The following is a 20,308-nucleotide window of genomic DNA, read 5'->3' on the forward strand; positions in this document are numbered from 1 at the left end:
ATGGCCATAACAACAATGACTAAGCCAAGAAATGGCAGGATTTTAAGTGTGGCCTGATGTAGGATCCGTTAATTAGCCCCGCCTTCCCGTTCCTCTTTCTGGTGAATAGCAATTGGAAGAGTCAATCATTCACAGAGATGTTATGACTGTGACTTCATGTAGTACAAGATGAGGAAGCGTCGGTCTTGTTTACAGTGGTATAAAAAATGAACCCAGGACGATTGATGGCCCGGCACACTGACTACTTACTGATCTGTAGCTCTCATCACTACTAACCTGTCAGAACTAACAGAGGTAATGTGTTGTTTGTCAGATGTCAGTTTGTTTTTGATTCATCAACACACCCTGTGTGTTTGATTACCGATCTAGCATGCTTTGTCCGGCAATTTACGTCACACAGTTGATTTTATAAAGGCAGTTTTTAGACAAGGCAGACAAATTGCTAGATTTTCTTGGGTGCTCAAAGTAGGGGATTACGTTGTTTAATGACATTAGTCAAGGTTTTCTAAAAGTTTACCATGTGGTTTAACCCACTGTGTATTATATTCAATCAATGTTTTCAAATACTGTTATTGGTTAGGTAGTCCAGTGGTTAGACCGTTGGGCCAGTAACTGAAAGGTTGCTGGATCGAATCCCCGATCTGACAAGGTAAAAATCTGTTCTTCTGCCCCTGAGCAAGGCAGTTAACCCACTGTTCCCCGGGCGCCGTGGATGTCGATTTAAGGCAGCCCCCTGCACCTCTCTGATTGAGGGGTTAAATGCAGAAGACACATTTCAGTTGAAGGAATTCCGTTGTACAACTGACTAGGTAACCCCCTTCCCCTTACTGCATGTGTCTAATTTGTTCATTTTAACACCAACCTCAGTCATGACATATACATTCCCTGTTACTATCCCACATTCGTCATACTCTTACAAATGTTGATTGTGTTACATTATGGCATGCAATAAACCTGGGTCATACTACAGCCTTTGAGGTAGTTCAACTGGGGACATATAGCCCATTGACAACATCTAATTAATGCGTCCCGATCCACTGCATTTAATCCCCATTGTAATTTCCCTGTTTGTAGACTGTGTCATGGCACCAGTTGCCTCAGTCATTGTTCTCTCACTTTTTGTCTTTCCTCCTCAAGTATGCATTGTGTTGAGGCTCTTCACATTCACAGGTGTGTTGTTTAGCTAACTGCTCTCACCAGATCCATGCTTTTTTTTTTTTTTTTTACCTCTGAGGGAAGCAGGTGCTTTGGGACCGGATCTGGGAAAACGACAACGTATCCAAGCCTCTTCCTTAATGTGAGGTGTGAGTCCGGAGTCTGAGGGTGAAAAAGAGGATCATTCAATAGATCGCTGTTCATTCAATACGGCAGCTCTCTGAGATGAGCTCTGTTGAGATGACGGGGCTTCAGTTCATCTGATCAGAAGATGTTGTTTGTCTGTGGGCAGACAAAGAGGACTGTCGGTGGATTATCTTGGCTGTCCGTTTAAGGTGAAGCTCTCTGTGTGTTGTGATATGGCATACCTGGTTCACACGGCTCACCCTCAGTTCGTCAGCCTGTGGTTGAGCACCGTGGGTTGGGCCCTTACCGCGGTGACCCTTGGACTCATCCAGTGGAGGGTCTGGCAGGTGGCCGACTTGACCTTCATCACCTCAGGAGAGGCCTGGGTTGGTCTCTGGAGGGTGTGTTTCTATAGCCATACACTCGTGACCTCTGGGTTCAGGGTCATGTATTGTCAGAGTATGGCGCTGTCCGACTCCTTCACGCCCCCGGAGGTCGCCACGGCCCAGGTGCTCACTCTGCTAGGGCTGGTCGTGGGGTTCTGTGGAAACGCCGCCGCCGTCTACGCCCTCAGGAGCGTCTATTTCGGACTGGAGAAGCCGACGCCTATCCGCCGTGCGTTCGCAGTGGCTGGTACTCTGTGCTTGTTGTCCGCTGTGTGTTTTCTCATACCTCTCCTGTGGAACTTGAACTCGGTGGTGACCAATCAAACGATTGCGTTCCCTTCGAACTTCCACATGCCCCCTGCACCTGTGACCCAGAAACCAGGGGCAGGTATCGGGGTCGGGATCATAGGGTCGTTTATGATGATCGTCAGTGGAGTCATCTTCATCCTCTACAGGTTCCCTGTCAAGATGGGACCCAGAGTGGAGCCTTCTGGTCCAGAGGCAAGACACTTTGATGGGTCACGTGTTGGGACATTGTCCCCTGGGTCTGTGGGACACAGTATGGATATTCTGAGTAACTCTCAGGCCAGGGACAATCCTGCCTTCCACTCTGATGAGCGCTTGTGATTTTTGTCTGAGTTGGCCATATCCCATTTAGTATTTGAAGCATTGAAGCAGAAGTGATGTGACATGACACAGGAATAGCCGTTCGATGAAACTATGTGGTTCGTATGAGAACCCCTCCTCAGAACCTCAGAACAAGTGACATCAATCGCCTTCACCTGGGTTCACCTGGTCAGTCTGTCATGGAAAGAGCAGGTGTTCTTAATGTTTTGTTTACTCAGTGTACACCCCATTGATTCTTGAAGAATATCATTTATGAATGCATCATGACCTGTCATTCCCCATCAGAACCCCAAATATAAGCTTGTTTCACTCCATTGTTTGTAAACAATGTAATTGTAAACAAACGCTGTATGGCGTCATTGTGGTTAAAACGATCATTTCGGTATCATGGATGGATGGTCACTTTGTTATTGTTTGAACTGCAGATTGCACCTTTAAAATATGTCATTACATTGATCATACATTGATTCGTAACATTCTTATACCTAATGGTTGTACTATAGTTGATAACAAAAAAGCACCTTTATTTTACAGTCACTGTGCATTTGCGTTGTATTCAGTGAATACTGCTCCTGTAGAGTAGCAGTAATTGGGAGCACACACACACACACTCTCTTTTGAGGATGTACTTGCAACACACTTGTCTTTAGTCATTGCCTTGCAATCACTCCAAAGGGAGTTTGAAAACGGATTACATTAAACATGTTTTACATGTCATTTGTATTGCTGGTGTCATTGAATGTGTTTCTTTGTATATTATGCACTGTTGCTGTTTATTTGATCATATTGAAAATGTATTCTTGAACTTTTAAGGGCTCTTGACATCCAGGTACAATATTATACACATACACAATTCAGTCAGAAATAGTTGTGATAAATCATGTGATTAAAAGAGACAATGTTTTAATCAATACAATTTTATTTGTTTTGATGTAGAGTATCAACAGGATTGTTCCTCGGTCTGGTTTTAGACGGTACGGCAAGGACCTCAATTATCCTCTTTCCCTGACTGTGCCTTGCAGTCTGTAGAGCTCCCCCACTGACTGGTGAACGCTGGGTACTTACTGCCTTTGTCCCAAGTGGCACCCTATTCCCTATATAGCGCACTACTTTGGACCAGAGACCAAATGTAGTGCACTATAAAGGGAAAAGGGTGTAATTAGGGACACATCCACTGTCTGCCCCTATTAGAACACATAGACCACATTGTTTCCTGGTAACAAGGCTTCCGTTAGCGGCCATAAGGTGTTATCGTGTTAAAGTCAAATATGGCTCTGGCAGAAACAGTCGTAGGTGTTTTGACAGTCGCAGACCGACAAAATCACATAATCCATTTGATTGTGCTACGGAAGAGGAAGGAGGAAGGGATTAGATTCTTTCCCAAATTGGTTCATTCATTGCTCTCTTTTGAGGATTTTAAAGGTTTTTATTCAGGTTTTTTACTTGCTTTGACAAGTTAAAACATAAAACATGTCCTTGTTAACTATGGTTAAAAAATGAAGACACCCGAGGCCAAGAAGAAGTGATGTGTATTGTGAAGCCTCTATTTGAGTCATTTGGGCCCCGTTCATGTGAACAGTGCAGGAGAGGAGGCTGAGACTGGCAGTGGCAGGACAGGTGAGTCCTTCACCAGACCTCTCAAAGCAGGAGTAAGGACCATCACAGTGGGGATTGTTACTCTGGATGAAAGTCAGGATAGTCAGATCCAGTGGACAGTACACTGTGTTGGGAGGACAAAAATAAGCTTTTTCAGTCAGGGGTCCAACACTCTTTTTTTGTCTGCAGAGGAACTCATTGAGACGATTGGTTGTGGTCTGGCTAAAGGAGGCAGAGGCCTTTATAGTGGGCAGGACACACCCTCACCATAGGCAGAATGAGCATATTAAAATACCTGACTGTGGGTCTTGTCTCTAGTCCAGGGCTCTCCAACCCTGTTCCTGTAGTTTTTTGCTCCAACCACAGATGTAACTAACCTGATTCATCTAATCAACCAGATAATTATTAGAATCGGGTGCGCTAGATTAAGGTTGGCGTGAAAACCTACAGGACAGTAGCTGTCCAGGAACAGTGTTAACTTGGAGAGCCCTGGTCTAGTCTATAGTTAGCACAGCGTTACTACAGTATAGCTGCGTGGTATAGTGGTGTGGCTGACGTAAATCTCAGGCATTAAGGTAGAAGGTTGAAAGGAGATGACAGGTTTATCGTAGATGTTGTGTAACATGTTCTGGATTCCCCACCGTTGTGTCATCACTCGCCCTGGCATTGAGGATCTTTGTTATTGTCCTCAGAGCATTGACTTCATTGTCTTACCTCCTCCTTATTGCCTTCAGCATAATGTTTCAGGGGGGGAAATATTACGATGTTTGCTAAGACTGAACACACAGTACTATTTTTTGTAAATGAGTCTGTAACAATACTAAAGTTGGTACAGTGACGTTGATAGTGAAGGAATAGATCGACACAACTCATGAACTTCATCGATCCAGAACCAAACCTGTCCTTAACCCGTAACCAGAACCTAACCTGTCCTTAACCCGTAACCAGAACCTAACCTGTCCTTAACCCGTAACCAGAACCTAACCTGTCCTTAACCCGTAACCAGAACCTAACCTGTGTTTAACCCGCAGCCAGAACCTAACCTGTCCTTAACCCGTAACCAGAACCTAACCTGTGCTTAACCCGTAACCAGAACTAAACCTGTCCTTAATCCGTAACCAGAACCTAACCTGTCCTTAACCCGTAACCAGAACCTAACCTGTCCTTAACCCATAACCCAAACCCTAACCGTTAATAGTGACCCTAACCACCCTGGCCCTAATCATTAACCATCAAGCGATAGACATCTCCCACAAGGCATTTCACAATCTGCTGAGAAAGGAACATAACTGTATCAGCACTGTACAACAGAGCTGTTGTGGTGTTCTGTGACTGTGAGATTGAAGTAGGATAGAACAGTTTCGAATGTTCCCTTTCATTGTGTTTCAAAGTGACATGTGACAACAGAGCTGTTTGCTGTTTAACATATAGTGGTTGGCTCCATGTGTTTCTCTGATGTAGGACCAACCACTGCCTATGATAGATCAAGCGATTAGCATAGGAAGCTATAATGACTTCCATTGTGAGGAGACAACAATGGGATCTTTCAGATGACAACATGGACACAGGAGGCAGTGGGGAGCAGTCCGAGCATTTCAAAGTCCAGGCGGGGTCTCGTAATGTGAAGACCTGGGAGGAACTGTAGCAGAGCACACTCAGGAGCAAGGGTTCGTCCCAAATGGCGCCCTGTTCCTTAAATAGTGCCCTACTTTTGGCCAGCTCCTTATAGGTCCTGGTCAAAAGTAATACACTGCATAGGGAATATGGTCTCATTTGGAAATGAAATTATAGCATTGAAATGGACAGGAAGTATTTTACGGCTGTTGCTTCCGCTTGGCCGCGCAGGGAACCCCTGAGAAAGAGATTCATATCTCAATGGGACTCAGCTGGCTAAATAAATAAAGGAGAAATTGAATTTTTAAAATGTAGTATAAGAACCTGACCTGCCTGAGCAAGCTTGTGTGTAATGGGCGATGTCCAGGAAATCTGACAATCCTCACCTTACACATCATTATTCTGATGTTAATTAACTACAGCTTAGCCCAGGAGCCAAGACCGAAATCAGCGGGAATTAGACTTAAGCTCCGTTTCCACTGGACTTGGTCTGTCACCTCACCTTACTTAAACTCACTTCCTCCTCGTTGTCTAGCAACAGTTGTGTAACACAAGCAGGCGGTTTGTGATGCTTAGGAATGAATCATGGTCAGGTTTTTTTTTCTTTATTTGATAATATCAACTTTTTTTAATATTCAGATTTCTCATATAACTGATGTAGGATATGTAGCCTTGTGGCACTATAATGTCTGATCAATTCAGTCAGAAAACCACTACAGAGCAATATACAATATAATGTATATTAGTATATATCTGATATAATGTATGTGGTAAATCAGTAATATTGGCCTCTAACTAGAGAGAATATATAGTGGAAATTTCAGCAGAAATGAAACAAATACAATCAGATCCTCAAATATCCATGAAGTCATTGTCTTGTCCAGTTGTTGCAAGCAAGTCCTGATATTTCACCATTTGAAACACACATTCCCAAATACTTAGTACATTCCTCACATGAATTATTATTAGCTTTCTACAATATAATGTTATACTTTTTCTCTTTGTTCTATTTACAATTTGTATGATTAATTATTCCCATAATGCATTGTTGATTGAGTAACTGTGTAGAATATCAAGAAGGGATACATTTTTTTTATGCACTATTCAAACTGGTTTCATTTAGTTATTGGACAAAAAGGATAATAGATGCTGTAGAAAATAATTGGTATTGTGATAAGATATGATATCCAAGGCAATCATTGACATTGACATACAGAATAATCAACCTTGGTCAGAATTGTAGTTTTTAACAGTCCTTTCATAGACGATATACTGCTTGTCATCAAATTCTCTGGCACCATTGCGCACACTATCTCTTCCACAGTACCAACAGTAGGCACAGCGACGTATTAGGACGAAATGGCAGCTTTTAAAGCTGTAGTCTCTTTGGTTCCATAAAGAATTTCTGTTTGATAAATGTACAGTAGGTGATATTTTTGCAAACATGACATGCACAAAACCCTGTTTGAGTGATTGAAATAAGTACCAGCATTCTGTCTCAATATATGGGGAAAGATTTGTCCCAGCAAGTGTACTCAATAACTATAGCTAATGTAAATAAGCATGAAAAAGCTTTAGGTAAGCAGTTTTATTCACCATTGATAGAGACAGGGCAGAGGCTACTGAGAACACTGTTCTCACTTCTCAATAGCTTATCAAACATATTCCATGGACCTCTTCCTATGTGGGGTATTGGTACTGTGTACGTGTGTATGTCTTCTCTGTAGCGGTATAGGCATTTGTAAAGTGCAGGGCTCCTCTTGAAGGCACAGGCAGGAGGTGACCAGCAGAGAGCCAGCCACCAGGTGTAGAAACCCCGCCGTCCAGCCACAGAACAGGGCATCTCCAAACTCCCAGCGTGGCACGATTGCCGGCACGGCCTCGTCAAAGAACCGCATGACCGTCAGGTGAGCGATGTAAGACACAGGTATGAGACCCAGTATCCCTGCGACCAAGCACAATATCCCCCCCAGCATCTTCATCAATCTCTTCACCCTCAACCCCTCAGGCCCCTGGTTGCAGCTGTTGATCCAGTAGATTCCAGGAATGGCTAGCAGGAGACCCAGGAGGCCCGTGGCCACTGTTACACACATGAGGATCCGAGCTAGTTTGATGTCCGGAGGCAGGCCGAGGAGACTGTCATAGGGTCTGCACTCCAGAATTCCAAGGTCCTGCACCACACACGTCTCCCACAGGCCCAGCTCGTAGCTCTCCGCGGGCAGCAGGTCGGTGGACAGGGTCAGCCAGGTGGACATGATGGTGGTGGCCAGCGAGCAGATCCAGGCACCAATAGAGAAGAGGATCCCGAGGAGTTCCAGAACGCACACCCCCGGATCCATAGTGCTGCCCACTCTGAGAGGCCACTCTCTGGCTCAGCTCAGCTCCCGAGCTGCCTGCTCTCCCTGTCTCTCTGTGCCACAGTCAGCTGCAGCCAGGACTCCCGACTGCTTCTCTCTGCTCCTGTCCTTCTGAACTGCAGCCAGTTGAAGCGAGAGGAAGCCACGGCCAGTAGGTTCCGATCGAGGCTCAATTTGTTCAAAAGACCGTACGCCCAATTAGGGTTTACAACTACCAGCATGGGCTGGGAGGGAGTAACTTCTTCAAACGATCAGTAGCTCACTCAAAACATGCACACATCATCTGCAGTTGAGAGGAGGAAAGTAGCGGCTTGCTGACATGTTGCCCTCCCCTTGGAGGCTCGCTTCCGCCGCTGCTTTCCTCAGTGGTCAGGAGAGAGTGACTGAGTGAGAGTCAGACGCATTGAACAACAGCATCATTCAGATCTATGGTGATGCCCATTTCCACACACACAGTGAGGAGGTTGTAGCCTAACGCAGGATGCTTTTAAAATGCAGACAGGATGTTATAAAGATGCTGATTTATTTCACAAAACATACACACACACACACAAAGGTGTGTTGTGAGGATGGGGGGGGATATGGGGATATGGGGGGGCATAATGTTTCTCCTCTGGAAGAATTTAGCATTTTTCAAACCCCGAAAGAACATTTTCCCCTGCAATCTAGAACCATAATCATAATGCCAACAATATTACAGAGAAACAACTAAATATTTCCTTTTGATTTATTCATCAAGAAGGAATCAATAGGCTACATAGCTTGGCCAAATTATATCAAACAAAAATATAAACATAACATGCAACAATTTCATAGATTTTACAAAGTTACAGTTCATATAAGGGAATGTGTCAATTCAAATAAATTCATTAGGCCCTAATCTATGGATTTCACATGACTGGGCAGGGGCGTAGCCGTGGATAGGCCTGCTAGGGCATAGGCCCATCCACTGGGGAGTCAAGCCGAAACAATCAGAATGAGTTTTCCCCCCACAAAGGGGCTTTATTCCAGACAGAAATACTAATCAGTTTCATCAGCCGTCCGGGTGGCTGGTCTCGATCCCGCAGGTGAAGAAGCTGGATGTGGAGGTCCTGGGTTGGCGTTGTTACACGTGGTCTGTGCTTGTGAGGCCGGTTGGACGTCCTGACACATTTTCTTAAACGACGTTGGAGGCGGTTAATGTGCCCTTTATGGGCACGACACCACTGAACACACACAAACAGGGTGAAAATGCTATTTAAGTTTACGGAATTACTTCTTTCTCTCAATTACTAGCTTTGTTTCTAAGGCTGATGGAAATGGGAGAAGACATCAGATTCTTTGGTTGCTATGCCAACTCAAAAGACAAAACAAGCTCTGCTGCTACTTGGGCATTGACATGTCATCTATAGATTTAGGAGAGATTTAGGAGACTCTGAATTGATCAAATACATTAAATAGCCTGTCTATTGAGTGCTATTTAAAGAAATCAAGTGATTGTTTTAGTATACAGAGGTACTCAAAGTGGTGCATTTCTTTTCGATTTGGAACAATATCCTGTGATTACATTCCTTTTTCCTGTATCAGATCTCTGACATACAGAGCTTGTGACTCAAGTAGGAGGCTGAATATGTAGGCCATATCAAGGAGAGAAGAACAAATTTCAACACACAATAGTACACAAGTAACACTCTTTATAGAGGCAGTTGAGTGGTCTGGTGGTCTCTCTGAGTGAACAGTAGCCTACGCACAGATGAATAAACTGATAAAAAAATGTTTTTTAACATTTCTTTCAGCCACAAGGCGTCGCCATTTCACTACTCACAATTCCACCTTCATGCGTTGACAGGTTGAGCAAAAGCATTGTGGGAAGCAGAAACCTATGACGTCCTCTTCTCTGTATTTTCTAAACATGTTTGGCTGGTGACGACCTATCACAGCATCAACATGCATTCAGTAGTGGTGATTATATAGCTAAGAGATATAGATGTCTTTATTTTGAGGAGTCGGATCGTGTGAACAATGGACGGAGACGGTAAGCATGAATTTCATTGCATGTCTAATAGTGCCATAATTAATAAAGGGAGAAGCATATCTGGCCAAATCTTAACTAGCATTAACATTATCGGTCTCATTAGATCCATATCTACTTACTATAGCTAGCTATATCTAATAGCTCCATTAAGGCATCTGTCACTGATCAATGATTTGTAATTCAGTATTCATGCATGGCCCGCAAGTAGCTAGTCTACTCTTGTATTCTTGACTGCTCAGTAACGTTACTGTTTTCACTGCCTCTGCATGACGTAGCTACCTTCAGAGGAAATAACATCACAGCATTATAGCGACCATGTATCCAAGTAAGCTGCTTAAACTCATCCAGAACGCCGCAGCCCGTCTGGTGTTCAACCTTCCCAAGTTCTCTCACGTCACCCCGCTCCTCCGCTCTCTCCACTGGCTTCCAGTTGAAGCTCGCTTTCGCTACAAGACCATGGTGCTTGCCTACGGAGCTGTGAGGGGAACGGCACCTCAGTACCTCCAGGCTCTGATCAGGCCCTACACCCAAACAAGGGCACTGCGTTCATCCACCTCTGGCCTGCTCGCCTCCCTACCACTGAGGAAGTACAGTTCCCGCGCAGCCCAGTCAAAACTGTTCGCTGCTCTGGCCCCCCAATGGTGGAACAAACTCCCTCACGACGCCAGGACAGCGGAGTCAATCACCACCTTCCGGAGACACCTGAAACCCCACCTCTTTCAGGAATACCTAGGATAGGATAAAGTAATCCTTCTCACCCCCCCCTTAAAAGATTTAGATGCACTATTGTAAAGTGGCTGTTCCACTGGATGTCTTAAGGTGAACGCACCAATTTGTAAGTCGCTCTGGATAAGAGCGTCTGCTAAATGACTTAAATGTAAATGTAAATGTTAATGTAGTTCTGTGCAATAAAATGCTTGTAAGAACATAAAATTAGGGCCCACTGTCTCTGCCCAGGACAATTGTCTGAAATGAAGCTAAAACTTGGACACAGTATCACAAAGGTCTGTCTGGTGATCCGAATACCAATAATTACAATTTCATACATCTCATGGGCATTATTGGGCTTCATACAGTGTTGAGAATCGGAGACCTGACTTGGCTGGGTTCGCGGTCTCTTCAACCTCTGTCTATGTGTGTCTTTTAGAGGGGTTGGGATAAAGAAGAAGCTTATCGCCGTTGAACATGTGTGAAGACCATCATTAGACAATAAAACAAAATCGTATTTTGTCTCTGTCCAGGGGCCAGCAGTACTGGGGCCACTCCCTCAGAGGAGATGAATGGTCCTGGGAACCTGATGGACTTCCTGGACGAGCCCTTCCCAGATGTAGGCACCTACGAAGACTTCCACACCATTGACTGGCTCCGGGAGAAGTCGCGCGACACAGACCGCCATAGGAAGGTGAGGGGAGCACACACACACACACACACAGACACACACACACACACACACACAGCTCTACACTCTAAGCATTTTCTTCTTCATCCCCAGAGGATATAATTTGTCTTCTTCATCCTCTTCTTCTTCTTCATAATCACCATAGAAAAACTCGTGATGTCCACCTGATTATCTTAATAACCTGATGATCCGCTGAACCTGCCACTGATGGTTGATTGATGCTTGTTCTAGATCACCACCAAGAGTAAGGAGTCTTACTGGGAGCTGATTAAGAGTCTTCTGGATGCCTGGTCAGGATGGGTGGTGATGCTGCTCATAGGAATGCTCACAGGTAGGAACCTTTGCAGAGGCATCCTGTACCGCGCTAGTCTCTTGTAGTGTGGCGCACATGAGATTTGCTTCTGGCCGCCGGGATTCGTGCTTCACGCACATGACGTGACACGTGGCTCTCTTAACAACCAATCCGAAGTCACGCAGCCGGAGGTTGTGAAATGCCACGTCTGGTCCTGAATCCTTTTACATTTACATTTAAGTCATTTAGCAGACGCTCTTATCCAGAGCGACTTACAAATTGGTGCATTCACCTTATGACTTTTGATAGGCTTGCCCGTTGTTCCCTTGCGTAGTGTGATCTGTGATCTCGTGCTGCGTGTCCTCCCGTGTAGGCACGCTGGCTGGAGTGATCGACCTGGCTGTGGACTGGATGACCGACCTGAAAGAAGGGGTGTGTCTGTCTGCTTTGTACTACAGCCGTGAGCAGTGCTGCTGGACCTCCAACGAGACCACCTTCGACGACAGAGACAAGTGTCCGCAGTGGCAGAAGTGGGCCGAGCTGATGACCGGTCACTCTGAGGTCAGCAGATCACTAAACCGCTAACCAGACATCCTCTTGATTGAAAGCCACAATGCTGAGTCTGCGTTTTTAGCCCGACGAACGGCAGCCGCCACGTGGCTAGATTTAGGGGTGTGGCTTGTGGGAGTGTAACCTCTCTCAGTTTCTGAGGTTTATCTTGGTGTTTGTTGCGATAGAGGGTGGGATGATTGTGCATCAGGTCCTTAAACCCATACATTCCACCTGTTCTTGTTTCTCCAGGGTGCCGGGGCCTATGTGTTGAATTACTTCCTGTATGTGTTGTGGGCGCTGTTATTCTCTTTCTTGGCCGTGTCTCTAGTAAGGGTCTTTGCCCCCTACGCCTGTGGGTCAGGTATTCCCGAGGTGAGTGTTTTGAAATGGTACCGTTCACTAAAAGAAAATAATCATACGATAGTATTTTAAATACTGCGTTTTCATTGGCTGAAAAGAGTGTGCGTTCATTTCCGACAACTGCGCAGTTGCAAAGGTTATACCAACGAGGGGGCTGCTGTGTGTCGTCTTGGGTAGATCAAGACCATCCTGAGTGGGTTCATCATCCGGGGGTACCTGGGGAAGTGGACCCTGCTGATCAAGACGGTGACCCTGGTGCTGGCTGTGTCCTCCGGGCTCAGCCTGGGGAAGGAGGGGCCCCTGGTCCACGTGGCGTGCTGCTGTGGTAACCTCTTCTGCTCCCTGTTCTCCAAGTACAGCAAGAACGAGGGCAAACGCAGAGAGGTACAGTAATAGCCCATTACGCTCCCATTTTTGCGGAAATAATATAAGTTGGGGAAATTAAACAATTTATCCAAGTATTTTGTGTAGTCTGTATGTAACTTGGGTCGGGTCTGTTGTGCAGGTGTTATCGGCTGCTGCTGCTGCTGGCGTGTCCGTGGCGTTTGGAGCTCCGATTGGAGGAGTTCTCTTCAGCCTGGAGGAGGTGTTGTATACTTAAGTCCGTTATAAATCACCTGCTGTGTCCATTCAATCAAATGTCACCTCACTCCCAGATATGTCGCCGTTTATTTTTCCTATCCCATTACCTTTGAAACGCTAAAAGTGTTTGCGGTCGAAGTGCCGTCGTTATGTAATCGCTGTCCTCTTCAGGTGAGTTACTACTTCCCTCTGAAGACTCTGTGGCGCTCCTTCTTCGCTGCGTTGGTGGCGGCCTTCACCCTGCGCGCCATCAACCCGTTCGGCAACAGCCGTCTGGTCCTGTTCTACGTGGAGTACCACACCCCCTGGTACATGGCTGAGCTGGTCCCCTTCATCCTGCTGGGGGTGTTCGGGGGCCTCTGGGGAGCCCTCTTCATCCGGGGGAACATCGCCTGGTGTAGGAGGAGGAAGACCACTCTGCTGGGGAAGTACCCAGTCCTAGAGGTAACTAAGTGATTTAGTGGATAGTAGCTGTTCAGAAGAATGTTTTAATGCAATGATTGTGATTTGGCCCATCTTAGTTGAATGCACTGACTGTGGCTAAGTTGCTCTGGATAAGAGCCAACTGCTAAATGACTCAAACATAATGCCAGGTTCTGCTTCTTGCTTGCTTTTTGGGATCTTTGCAAGGTTTACTGTAAAGCACTTTGTGAGAACTGCTGAAGTAAACAAGGGCTTTATTAATAAACGTGATTGATTTGATTGATTTAAGGTGATCGTGATAACGGGTATTACCGCGGTCCTGGCGTTCCCTAACCCGTACACGAGGCGCAGCACCAGCGAGCTCATCTCCGAGCTGTTCAACGACTGTGGTGCGCTGGAGTCCTCTCAGCTGTGTGACTACGTTAATAACCCCAACATGAGCCGCCCGGTGGACGACATCCCAGACCGCCCTGCTGGACCCGGGGTCTACAGCGCTCTGTGGCAGCTGGCCCTGGCGCTTATCTTTAAGATTGTAATAACTATCTTCACCTTTGGCATGAAGGTCAGTTTGCTGTACCGCATGGCTAGATGGGGTTATGATAGCTGACGTAAGCAGTTATGAAGTGTTACTGAGCTGCTTATGAATGCGTTATGTATGGGTTATGAAATATGAAAAGGTCCTTTTATGTAGGTACCCTTCAAATAAAGTGTTACCAAGTTTTGAGTAGGATAACCGTGCTCTTTGGGTGATTGTTGTGTTCAGATCACCTCTCAACCATGTTGTTTTATGTCCTCTGTGTTGTCTTCAGATCACCTCTCAACTGTTGTTTTATGTCCTCTGTGTTGTGTTCAGATCACCTCTCAACCATGTTGTTTTATGTCCTCTGTGTTGTCTTCAGATCACCTCTCAACCATGTTGTTTTATGTCCTCTGTGTTGTCTTCAGATCACCTCTCAACCATGTTGTTTTATGTCCTCTGTGTTGTCTTCAGATCACCTCTCAACAGTGTTGTTTTATGTCCTCTGTGTTGTCTTCAGATCACCTCTCAACAGTGTTGTTTTATGTCCTCTGTGTTGTCTTCAGATCACCTCTCAACAGTGTTGTTTTATGTCCTCTGTGTTGTCTTCAGATCACCTCTCAACTGTGTTGTTTTATGTCCTCTGTGTTGTCTTCAGATCACCTCTCAACCGTGTTGTTTTAGGTCCTCTGTGTTGTCTTCAGATCACCTCTCAACCATGTTGTTTTATGTCCTCTGTGTTGTCTTCAGATCACCTCTCAACCATGTTGTTTTATGTCCTCTGTGTTGTCTTCAGATCACCTCTCAACCATGTTGTTTTATGTCCTCTGTGTTGTCTTCAGATCACCTCTCAACAGTGTTGTTTTATGTCCTCTGTGTTGTCTTCAGATCACCTCTCAACCATGTTGTTTTATGTCCTCTGTGTTGTCTTCAGATCACCTCTCAACCATGTTGTTTTGGGTCCTCTGTGTTGTCTTCAGATCACCTCTCAACCGTGTTGTTTTAGGTCCTCTGTGTTGTCTTCAGATCACCTCTCAACCATGTTGTTTTATGTCCTCTGTGTTGTCTTCAGATCACCTCTCAACCATGTTGTTTTATGTCCTCTGTGTTGTCTTCAGATCACCTCTCAACAGTGTTGTTTTATGTCCTCTGTGTTGTCTTCAGATCACCTCTCAACAGTGTTGTTTTATGTCCTCTGTGTTGTCTTCAGATCACCTCTCAACAGTGTTGTTTTAGGTCCTCTGTGTTGTCTTCAGATCACCTCTCAACCGTGTTGTTTTATGTCCTCTGTGTTGTCTTCAGATCACCTCTCAACCATGTTGTTTTATGTCCTCTGTGTTGTCTTCAGATCACCTCTCAACCATGTTGTTTTGGGTCCTCTGTGTTGTCTTCAGATCACCTCTCAACAGTGTTGTTTTATGTCCTCTGTGTTGTCTTCAGATCACCTCTCAACAGTGTTGTTTTATGTCCTCTGTGTTGTCTTCAGATCACCTCTCAACAGTGTTGTTTTATGTCCTCTGTGTTGTGTTCAGATCCCGTCTGGGCTGTTTATCCCCAGTATGGCTGTGGGGGCCATCGCTGGGCGAATCGTGGGCATCGCTGTGGAGCAGATGGCCTACCATCACCACGACTGGATCATCTTTAAGAACTGGTGTCGTCCCGGAGCCGACTGTGTTACACCAGGTCTCTACGCTATGGTGGGCGCTGCCGCATGTCTGGGTGAGTCGTCATCAGGGTTGTGTTCATTAGGCACCAAACGGAAGGAAACGGACTGAAACAGGGAGGGATTACTTCCCACTCTATTAAATAAACACTCAAGTCATTAGGTTGACACCTTTTTTTGTTTTGTCGTTATAGGAGGTGTGACCCGGATGACCGTGTCCCTGGTGGTCATTATGTTTGAGCTGACTGGTGGTCTGGAGTACATTGTCCCCCTCATGGCCGCAGCCGTCACCAGTAAGTGGGTAGCGGACGCCTTTGGGAAGGAGGGTATCTACGAGTCCCACATCCAACTCAACGGCTACCCCTACCTGGACGTCAGGGACGAGTTTACACACAGGTATTATGGGATACATATTAGGAACTTTGTCATTCCTCCTCCTCCTCAGGGGAGGAACCTCACCCTAGTCAGGTCTCAACCCTGCAGTAGTCAGGAGTCACCCCTTTTCTAAGGGCTGGTTTTACACAAATGAAGCATCCTGAACTAAAAATATATTTCAATGGAGATTCTCCATGCTTTTGCTTCCAGGAGTTGGATTCATCTGTGTCTGAGAAACAGACCTTAAGAATTCCCAATATGTGATCCGTACACAGGACCCTGGCCACAGATGTGATGCGTCCCAGGCGCAGCGAGCCCCCCCTGGCCGTGTTGACCCAGGACAGCACCACGGTGGAGGACGTGGAGACACTCATCAAGGACACCGACTACAACGGCTTCCCTGTGGTCGTGTCCCGAGAGTCAGAGCGCCTCATCGGCTTCGTCCAGCGCAGGGAACTCACTGTGGCCATCAGTAAGACGTTAACCCTGGGTCTCTCTCTCTCACACACACACACACACACACACACACACACACACACACACACACACATTTGAAATACTTGATTCAAATCCACAAATCACATTATACAATCAAGAAGGATTCAGATATTTCGAAAGTCTTGGATGCATAGACACTTAAGGATACAAAAAGCACCTTCTTCATACAGCTAGGATGCCCATAACATCTGGTAGAGAACTGCACCTTGCTAATTGCTTTGCTCAAATCTTAGGCGGGCCCACAATCTGAAGGCCATGTACTGTGAGCCTATGTAACGTGGCCGAGGCTGCCAAATATCAGTGCTACCCGACTTGCACTCATATCCGAGGCTGTACAAGCGTGGTATGAGGGGCTTGTATTTGAGAAGCTTTTCGGCAATGGCCCACTCCATCCAACAGTCAAATGAGCAACCCACTTCCAAAATGACCTCTCTCTGGTCTCCCTCTACGACGTCAACATCTGACGTGCTAAAAGTCCTGCTTCCGTTTAACAAAATAGTGGGACTGTACCATTAGGTTGTTTTCACCGTGAAATGATTCGCTAAATATTCAACATTTTGTTTGGGGAACATGAATAGCAAGTTGTGAACATAGCTGCTGTCAGTCCCATATAAAACCACCAGCATGTGTTGAACAATACTGTATTTAATGTGTCGGTTGATTATTATCTGTCGTGTCTGAGGAGCCACAGCTGATATTTCTCCCTCTCAGAGACTGCCCGTCAGAAGCAGGACGGGGTGGTGAGCAGCTCTGTGGTCTACTTCACGGAGGACAACCCCCAGGTGGCCGAGGCCTGCGACCCCCAGCCCCTGAAGCTGCGGCGCATCCTCAACCTCAGCCCCTTCACCGTCACGGACCACACCCCCATGGAGACCGTGGTGGATATCTTCAGAAAGCTGGGCCTCCGACAGTGTCTGGTCACCAGAAGCGGGTGAGTCTGTCATCAGTCAATTAACCAATACAGTCCAGGGCCCGGTTTCCCGATAGCGATGGGATTTTGGCTAACTACTTCCTACGACGGCCGAAGATGTAACGTGCGTTTCCCGAAACACCACGCAGACAGACGGTTCGGCTAAATGCGTTGTTGATGCTTGTGGCGACAATAACAGGATCGAAAGAAAGACAGCGCTGCTCTCGGATCAGCGTTCTCCCTTTCAAATCTTGCCTTAACGTCAGAATTAACGTTATTATTATTATGAGGTATATTATCACCTATGGCTACAACTATTGAAGGGTCTAATTCTAATGCTTACCCTAGAACAATGCTCTTAATCAAGTGCAGCTATAGTAACGACGGTTTTGGGAAACTGCTCGGAGATTTAAGTATGCTCCTAATGAAGGTTTTAACAATAAACTTCGCTTTAACATGCTTTTGGGTAAAACGGGCCCAGTATTCTAAAATAGGCACATTTTACTTTGGTGTTAGATTTATGAAGACTATAGATTCATTCTATAGTCATTCTGAGGTGTATTGGATGGTGGAATGATTTGTGTTTTCTTTTGTCCCCCCGTCCCCGTCTCTAGGCGTCTGTTGGGCATCATCACTAAGAAGGATGTCCTCCGTCACATGGCCCAGATGATGAACCAGGACCCAGAATCCATCATGTTTAACTAGTGGCCCAAGAAGACAAAGCTTTATTATCCCAAGGACCTCTCTGCCCCTCCCTCAGATTGTAAATAGTGAAACGCTACTGTAACCTGTAATGCAGAAGAGTCACTCCTCAAATACAGGCCCCCAGTGTTTAGAATGTAGGGATGGAGAAAGAGGGGTGAAGAAAGGGGGGGGATCAGGACTAAGATGGATAAATGAAGGGCGTGTGGACCAGAATGGAAGGATGAATAAAAAGGGGTGTAAGGACAAGGAAGGAAGATCAAAGAAGAGGGTGTGAGGACCAGGAAAGGGGGCACCAAGAGGGAGGGGTGGAGGAATAGGGGTGTGAGGACCAGGATGGAGAGATGAAGGGAGGGAGATGTCAATCATGGCAAGGAGGGAAGCACCTAATGTCTGGGATGATGAGTTGTTTTAGTTTGATGTGCCGCTGACGCCATATTTCTGTTTTCAGTGACGCTTCAACGCCGACTGCAACTGACTTGAGTCTAAGTTGTCAATGTTAAGTTGGTGGCCCTTAGAACCCATTGTTCCCAGGGTATATTTCACATGTTGATGTTACTTTGACATTTGCGGCTTCTCAAATGTTTCTCAATATTGAACTGTAATAACATAGTTTTAACACGGGTACTGTATGTATTTGCTAGAAGACAGCATATAATGTCAATTGATTTAGTTTATCCTGACTTTTTTTTTTTTTTGTGCAATGAAGAATGCACTTTGGAAGAGAAATAGCTGAACCGGAAAGGGCCACCAAGTCCAATGATTTTCTTGTTACTTTATAGTTCTCACTCCATTGCTGCCCCTCACCAGTTTCATAGGTTTTGTTTTAATATGCTGAGGGAATGTATTGTGGAAAATAACTGTGGAAATATTGAACCTGCCTCATTTCGGTTCTTTTTCTTTAATTTGATACATATCAGTCCAGACAAGAGCCACAGTGGTTGTGTGGATTTAGCCACACTAGGTTCTCCGTCTTTGTCATTTCATACTGAAAGATAATTCCATATTTATTCATCTTTTTTTCAAATCCATCCATCCATTTTTACTACTGTATTGAGAAACTATCGATTTGTCATTATCTCGAGCAATTGAACACTACTGTAGTTGTTTTATATGTATTATTCTAATATGAGCTGTTCAACATTACCGTAACTTGGAACTGGTACAGAAAACAGATATTTGCACTTTTGTTGGTGTTTGTAAATAACATGTAAGTGATGCACAATATATACTATTTGCAATGTACAAGGTTCTGACATTAAATAAAAGGGGCGTTGTGTCAACAAAAATGAGATGATATTTATGTAATTGTATTATATAACATAGATTCAAAGTTTAAGACATAATTAAATTGCAGGAGGCAAATGATATATTACATGCTAGTAATATCTTTGTCATATGTGATGTTGAAACTTTTTTTTTTTTTTTTTGATGTTTGCTTGCCTACGGAGCTGTGAGGGGAACGGCACCTCAGTACCTCCAGGCTCTGATCAGGCCCTACACCCAAACAAGGGCACTGCGTTCATCCACCTCTGGCCTGCTCGCCTCCCTACCACTGAGGAAGTACAGTTCCCGCGCAGCCCAGTCAAAACTGTTCGCTGCTCTGGCCCCCCAATGGTGGAACAAACTCCCTCACGACGCCAGGACAGCGGAGTCAATCACCACCTTCCGGAGACACCTGAAACCCCACCTCTTTCAGGAATAACTAGGATAGGATAAAGTAATCCTTCTCACCCCCCTTAAAAGATTTAGATGCACTATTGTAAAGTGGCTGTTCCACTGGATGTCTTAAGGTGAACGCACCAATTTGTAAGTCGCTCTGGATAAGAGCGTCTGCTAAATGACTTAAATGTAAATGTAAATGAAACACAATGAACCATGTGGAAAAAGGAATATTTGAGGGTTGCTATAATATTATTTCGAGGTTCTACTGACAAACAGGTTATGGTCACATTATTTTAAAAAGGATGACCAAGTTCTAAGATAAGGTCGCCCCATAATAGCCTGCGTTTGACACCTGCGCTGTTTTAAAATTCAAAGGCTAGTTCTACAAAGTGAAATAGGGTTATTTACACAGAGTGTTTTATTATTACATGTTTTATTATAAAATAAGACAAACTATTTGAGATGCAAAACAACACAAACAACACACTGTACAAA

At 45.2% G+C, this 20,308-nt stretch overlaps 3 protein-coding genes across 3 annotated transcripts; 2 read left to right on the forward strand and 1 right to left on the reverse strand.

Moving 5' to 3' along the window:
- The first annotated feature begins 123 nt into the window (after positions 1-123).
- On the forward strand, positions 124-3,201 carry LOC115145170 (claudin-34-like). Its single transcript, XM_029686499.2, has 3 exons — positions 124-294; positions 681-809; positions 1,243-3,201. The coding sequence occupies exon 3, from the start codon at positions 1,515-1,517 to the stop codon at positions 2,292-2,294; it is 780 nt and encodes a 259-aa protein (XP_029542359.1). The 5' UTR covers positions 124-294; positions 681-809; positions 1,243-1,514; the 3' UTR covers positions 2,295-3,201.
- A 2,903-nt stretch (positions 3,202-6,104) lies between these two features.
- Positions 6,105-8,314, reverse strand: LOC115133604 (putative claudin-24). Its single transcript, XM_029667019.2, has one exon. The coding sequence runs from the start codon at positions 7,841-7,843 to the stop codon at positions 7,160-7,162; it is 684 nt and encodes a 227-aa protein (XP_029522879.1). The 5' UTR covers positions 7,844-8,314; the 3' UTR covers positions 6,105-7,159.
- Positions 8,315-9,691: 1,377 nt separating this feature from the next.
- Positions 9,692-19,447, forward strand: LOC115133595 (H(+)/Cl(-) exchange transporter 4-like). The gene is made up of 14 exons (XM_029667007.2): positions 9,692-9,875; positions 11,117-11,277; positions 11,506-11,605; positions 11,940-12,127; positions 12,368-12,490; positions 12,656-12,862; positions 12,984-13,064; positions 13,232-13,504; positions 13,773-14,045; positions 15,533-15,719; positions 15,858-16,059; positions 16,314-16,510; positions 17,248-17,467; positions 18,061-19,447. Exons 1-14 carry the CDS (start codon positions 9,863-9,865, stop codon positions 18,149-18,151), a joined length of 2,316 nt encoding a protein of 771 aa, XP_029522867.1. The 5' UTR covers positions 9,692-9,862; the 3' UTR covers positions 18,152-19,447.
- The last annotated feature ends 861 nt before the right edge of the window (positions 19,448-20,308 follow it).

This window comes from Oncorhynchus nerka, linkage group LG2 (assembly GCF_034236695.1).
Source record: "Oncorhynchus nerka isolate Pitt River linkage group LG2, Oner_Uvic_2.0, whole genome shotgun sequence".
Lineage (NCBI taxonomy): Eukaryota > Metazoa > Chordata > Actinopteri > Salmoniformes > Salmonidae > Oncorhynchus > Oncorhynchus nerka.